The sequence below is a fragment of the Gopherus evgoodei genome, chromosome 2 (genome assembly GCF_007399415.2).
Source record: "Gopherus evgoodei ecotype Sinaloan lineage chromosome 2, rGopEvg1_v1.p, whole genome shotgun sequence".
NCBI lineage: Eukaryota > Metazoa > Chordata > Testudines > Testudinidae > Gopherus > Gopherus evgoodei.
This window is the reverse complement of record NC_044323.1, coordinates 55,574,866-55,580,865: the sequence shown is the minus strand read 5'-3', so window position 1 is coordinate 55,580,865 and position 6,000 is coordinate 55,574,866. Positions and strand designations below refer to the sequence as shown.

General features: G+C 50.8%; 1 protein-coding gene across 2 annotated transcripts in view; it reads left to right on the top strand.

The window, feature by feature from the left end:
• Positions 1–2,279: 2,279 nt before the first annotated feature.
• AGMO (alkylglycerol monooxygenase) overlaps positions 2,280–6,000 on the top strand; it is a 278,867-nt gene continuing 275,146 nt past the window's right edge. Inside the window, exon 1 of one of the 2 annotated variants that reach the window (XM_030550695.1) lies at positions 2,280–2,796. In XM_030550695.1, the coding sequence (XP_030406555.1) occupies positions 2,668–2,796 (129 nt within the window). In that variant the 5' untranslated portion in view covers positions 2,280–2,667. The remainder of the gene's footprint in view (positions 2,797–6,000) is intronic. The other variant, XM_030550694.1, reaches the window with a different exon arrangement.

Sequence of the window (6,000 nt, the reverse complement as noted above, 5' to 3'; positions counted from 1 at the left end):
TATAGCAATGCAGTAAAACCACCTCCCTGAATGGTAGTGAGCTCTGGTCAACCTACTGTGGTTGACACAGTATTAGTGTAGACACTGTGTGACTTATGTTGACCATAACAATCCTCTAGCAGCTGTCCCAGAATGCCTGACATGGACTGCTCTGGTCGTAATTGTGAACTCCACTGCCCAGGAGTCATGGAGACCAGAAGCCATCCAGTCCTTTAAAAACGCTGCATATTTTTGAAATGGCTTTTTCCAGTTGCCCACTTGGTGAACACCTAGCAGCTCTCTCGTTGCATGTAACCGTGCGGTTGGGCAGCCAGTGACCCGACTGTTGAGCAAGGCTGACCCCCTGCCCCTCTCCTTGTGTCCAGGCCCCTGTCCCTCCTGCTCCCCCCTCCCTTGGCATGACCAGATGTCCTGATTTTATAGGGACAGACCCAATATTTGGGGCTTTTTCTTACATAGGCTCCTATTACCCCTCACCCCCTGTCCCGATTTTTCACACTTGCTGTCTGGTCACCCTACTCTACCTCTCCCCATCTGCCACCCTTCCCCGCAGGAGCCCAGAGCACCCTCCCCCCAGCCCCAGTCCTGGTGCTCCCAGTGGTGCAGCCAGGCCCAGAGCGCCAGGTGGTGTGGCTGTACTGCCCCCAGCCCTGAGTTCCTGAGGGAGGCAGGGCAGTCAGCCCCAGCCAGCCTGGGCCAGCCAGAGCAGAGTGCTGGGAACCACAGAACGGGGCTTGGCCTGGGAGTGAAGCATGGGAGGGGCCTACGATACTCATCACCCATGCCCAACTGACAGTGCCACCTACACACTCCAGACACATTCCTGCCTGGAGTAGACAGAAAGTATTGGATCTTCTGAGCCTGTGGGTAGAAGAGGCTGTGCAGACCACGCAGTCGTAGAAACATGGACCACTACCAGCAGATTGCATGGGCAATGCAGGTGAAGGGATCAGCAGCAGTGCTGCGTGAAAGCAAAGGAAACGCAGCAGGCAAATCAGAATGCCAAGGGGACAAATAGTTGATCTGGTGCTGAGTCACTGCCACTTTTACTAGGAGATGCAGGCCATACTTGGTAGAGACCACACCAACACCCTGCAGTTCACTCTGAGAAGCCCGAGGACTCTGCTGTGAACAGTGAAGAGGAGGAGGATGGGGACTTACAATTGGGGTTCTAGCTGTGCTGCAAGCCAGGATCTGTTTGAGATTCCATCCCAGTCCAGTCAGCCCTGTAGCTGAGCTTGGGTAAGCCTGATGCAGGGGAAGGAGCCTTCAGTAAAGTGTGTGAATGCATTTCGCACTACTCTGTTTAAATGTACAGATGGTGCCCGACCTCAGCATAACAGGACACATGTATCGACTTTTCATTAAGTTACTCATTCTAGAAGAGATATTGGTACAACAAAGAGGTAGAGTTGTTATTGTTCCTCACGAGAGTTAGGCAGGGGATCAGGGAGAGGGTGCAGAGACGTTTATTTATGTACACAGGGTTGTCCCTTGAATCCTCCTGAGAGATCTCAATGAAACTTTCATGGAGGCATTGGGCTGTTCTCTCCCAAAGGTTTCTAGGGATGGCAGATTTATTCTTTCCTCTGTGGAAGGATACTTTCCCACGCTGTCCACGATGATCCTGGCAGGCACCATTACAGTAAATGGGCTACAGGTAAATGGGCCCTGGGTGGATTTGAAATGTCAGCAGCAGCTGTGCTGCTTTATTCTAGCCCATAACTGGTTTTAATACTTCCTGATATTTTCCTGATTTTAATGAATGCCTTTCTAAATGACAACATAATGACTAGCCCTTCTAATCCTCCTTAGTGACTGACATGTCTTGCCTGAGTTTCATCAAATAGGGCTGTGATAAACCTTCCTCACACTTCAAAAGCAAAAATGAAACATCAAAAAGTAAGGGTGTGACTGATAAATACAGCCAAGCTCAGAAACAGAAAAGCAAAATATGTCCAGAGATTAGAGATAGTAAAAAAAATGACATTTTTTTATAAAAAAAAATATTCCTTGACATTTTTTGATTTTCCAGATATGTTGTCCACCCTATAAGCAGATCAACCTCCTGCATAATAGTGTGATTTATTTTCTTTAAGAGTAGCTGAAAGCTCAAAAATGTAGACACGGGGGAAGTGGACCTGTACTGTCAGTGACTTTTTGAGAAACGAGTGGGCCTGGAGGCTCATTATTAGCTGTGTTGTGTTGGGCTCTCTGATATCCAGAAGCCAGAGGAAGGGAAGTGGCTTAGTGTAGCTATAAAATGGGCCCCAAACTTGCAACGACAGAAAAAGCTGCAGCTAAACACTAAACTGAGCAATTAAAGGCTTGTCATTAAAAGGAGGGGCTAAAATAAACAACAAATCCAAGCGGAAGGAGAAATCGGAGGAACTAAACTTTGCCTTGTCTCTTCTCTTTTATATCCGAGCTCTTGGGGAACGTGCCCTGCGTGCTCCCCAGGGCAGGCGGCCGGCCGTGTGTTGGCCTGAAGGAAAGAGAAGGGGTGAGGGAACCGCAGGCTCGGCCTCAAGCCGAAGGGGAAGGGAGCGGGCTGCGGTGTTCACCTGCTTAGCGGGTTGGCTTCCGCCTCTTCCCCGCAGACGAACTTTCGCCCTGGGATTTTCTCCCCTCCCTGTGGCTAGGCAGGCAGCCGCGGCAGCTGGAGCCATGGACGGCCCCGCAGCTCCGCAGGGAGGCCTCTCGGTGTCCCAGCAGGTCCGCGCGTTGTTCTACGTCCTGCAGCCCAATGAAAGCTCCTTCGCCAGCCTTGAGGAGGTGCCCGATTATGTGAATAAGGTGAGAGCCTGGCGGGGAGCTGGGCTAGGGACAGGAGATCTCGTTATGTCTGTCGTCTCCCTGCCTGCCCCTCACTTCTCTGCCTCTGTGCCCCTTGCACCCCCCGGCTCTGTGCCCCTTACACCCCCTGCCTGGCCTTCTCTCTGTGCCCTTTGCACCCCCGGGCCTGTCCCTGGCCCCACCTCCCCCATCTCTGTGCCCTGTACACCCCATGCCTGTCCCTGTCTCTGGGCCCCCGGCCTCTCCTTCCATGTCCCTCTCTCGGTGTTCCTTTGCCTGTGTCTGCTTCCCACACACCAGCTGTCCTTTACAACCCTTCACTCTTTTCTCTGCTTGTCCCTCTCTGCCCGGCTTTCTCTTGCACCTCAATATTACCCAACCTCAAGCTGTCCGAAATGAGTCTACCTCCCTTCCTCCAATGAGTTTGCCGTAAAAATCATGAGATTTTAAAATGCTGCCTTTTTATTTGCCTTCTAGTTCCTGAGCCTTTAGGGTGCACTAGCTTCCTGTTTTCAAGCTTTCTGCAGCCATGGGGACTAGGAACTTTTATTGTAAACGAAAGCTGAGATTTCCATGCTATCTCTCGTACTAGCAGCTGAGGTTTTAAGAGAAACCTCAAATATTGTGAGACTGTTGATAACATCACAAGGGTTGACAATCTGCAGGATATAATGGGTGAAGAATTGAAATGGATAGCTTTAATAAAAGGGGAACAGATATTATTTTCCCTTAAGGCGCTCGAGATAGTACTTGTACCCTGCTTCCCAGAATATGCAGATAGAAAACTCTGCCCTGAAGAACTTGCCACCTGACTGGGACAAAGAAGAAAGAATGTGACTATTTCAATGTAAAATAATGGTAGTTAAAGTGAAAGAGAAAAAGAAGTTTTGGGAGAGTCAGCTCAGACTTTGTGCCATGCACACCCCAACTTTGGTTAACTTTCAGATGTTCTGTTCCACCCCTAGAATCAGTCAAAGACTTGCTGTACTAGATGCTAGGGATGGAATCTTTATTGTTTAATTATTGCTATCTGTAATGCAGGAGCACCCAGCAGCCTCAATTAGAATGGGGCCCCATTGTGCAAGACATTACAAATATGTAGGCCATGAATACTCTAGGAAAAAGTTTACTCATATAGCTCTACCATTAAACCCTCTTACCATAGGCCTGGGCTACACTAGCGGGGGTGGGGGCGGGGGGATTTGAACTAATAGCATAGCTGAAGTAAAAGTATGTTAGTTTGACTTACCTGGCTGTCCTCATGGCGGCGAGTCGATTACCGCGGCTCCCCTATCGACTCCGCTTACTCCTCCTGCCGAGGTGGACTACGGGCGTCAATTAGCGGATCGATTTATCATGTCCAGACAAGATGCAATAAATTGATCCCCGATACATCGAACGCTACCTACCGATCCAGCAGGTAGTGTAGACCTACCCATGGACACAGTTTATGCTGGCAAAATAATCTGTATTGACAAAAGCATTTTTATGATGTTAAAACTGCAGCTAAACTAGGACTTTTGCCAGTAGTTTTTGCAAAAAATTACACCCTGCAACCAATACTGGCAAAAGTTTCTATTCTGGACATAATAATGACAAGGCCTTTCCTTAAAGAGCTTACAATTTAAAGGACAATATAACAGGTGGATGAGACAGCAAGCAATTAAGCGAATGGATTTTTGGGAGAGTGAGTGCAAAATGAAGTACTTTAATACAAGCAAGCTATATGCAAGGATTTGGAAAATTTATCAGACCAACTTAAATGTTTCTGGGGGAGGGACTCATCCAATTGACAGTGCCTTCTAAATGACTTGAGTATCTCCAGTGCTACTTCCGCTAGTAGAGAAGGAGAACTGCAAAACCGAGTGCTGGGTTCCTTTTAGGCCATGTCTACATCTAAAATTTTGCAGCGCTGGTTGTTACAGCTGTATTAGTACAGCTGTATAGGGCCAGCGCTGCAGAGTGGCCACACTTACAGCAACCAGCGCTGCAAGTGGTGTTAGATGTGGCCACACTGCAGCGCTGTTGGGCGGCTTCAAGGGGGGTTCCGGGACGAGAGAGCAAACCGGGAAAGGAAACCAGCTTCGCCGCGGTTTGCTCTCTCGGTCCCGGAGCCAGCCAGCAAACCGCAGGGAAGGAGACCTGCTTGCTCGGGGTTCCGGGACCGAGAGAGCAAACCGGGAACGCCGCGGTTTGCTCTCTCGGTCCCGGAGCCAGCCAGCAAACCGCAGGGAAGGAGACCTGCTTGCTCAGGGTTCCGGGACCGAGAGAGCAAACCGGGAACGCCGCGGTTTGCTCTCTCGGTCCCGGAGCCACCCAGCAAACCGCAGGGAAGGAGACCTGCTTGCTCGGGGTTCCGGGACCGAGAGAGCAAACCGCGGCGAAGCTGGTTTCCTTTCCCGGTTTGCTCTCTCGGTCCCGGAACCCCGAGCAAGCAGGTCTCCTTCCCTGCGGTTTGCTGGGTGGCTCCGGGAACGCGAGAGCAAACCGCGGCGAAGCTGGTCTCCTTTCCCGGTTTGCTCTCTCGGTCCCGGAACCCCGAGCAAGCAGGTCTCCTTCCCTGCGGTTTGCTGGGTGGCTCCGGGAACGCGAGAGCAAACCGCGGCGAAGCTGGTCTCCTTTCCCGGTTTGCTCTCTCGGTCCCGGAACCCCGAGCAAGCAGGTCTCCTTCCCTGCGGTTTGCTGGGTGGCTCCGGGACCGAGAGAGCAAACCGGGAAAGGAAACCAGCTTGATTACCAGAGGCTTCCTCCTTCCACGGAGGTCAAGAAAAGCGCTGGTAACTGTCTACATTGGATTACCAGCGCTGGATCACCAGCGCTGGATCCTCTACACCCGAGCCAAAACGGGAGTACGGCCAGCGCTGCAAACAGGGAGTTGCAGCGCTGGTGGTGCCCTGCAGATGTGTACACCTTCAAAGTTGCAGCGCTGTAACTCCCTCACCAGCGCTGCAACTTTCTGATGTAGACAAGCCCTTAGAACATGAAGCCTAAACCTATTAGCTACCCCTACCTTTAATATCAGCCTCTGGCTATAGCGGGATTCTAAAGCAGTGCCTTGTGGAGAAGCCAGCCCATTTCTCACCAAAACTTCAGGCAAAAGAAGGGATGTTTGGATTCCATTTTGGACGCTGGCCCTCAACCATACTCAGGGATCCATTTTTCTATATCAGTTTGTAGCTAGCTGAATTTGGGAATCCCTCTTCT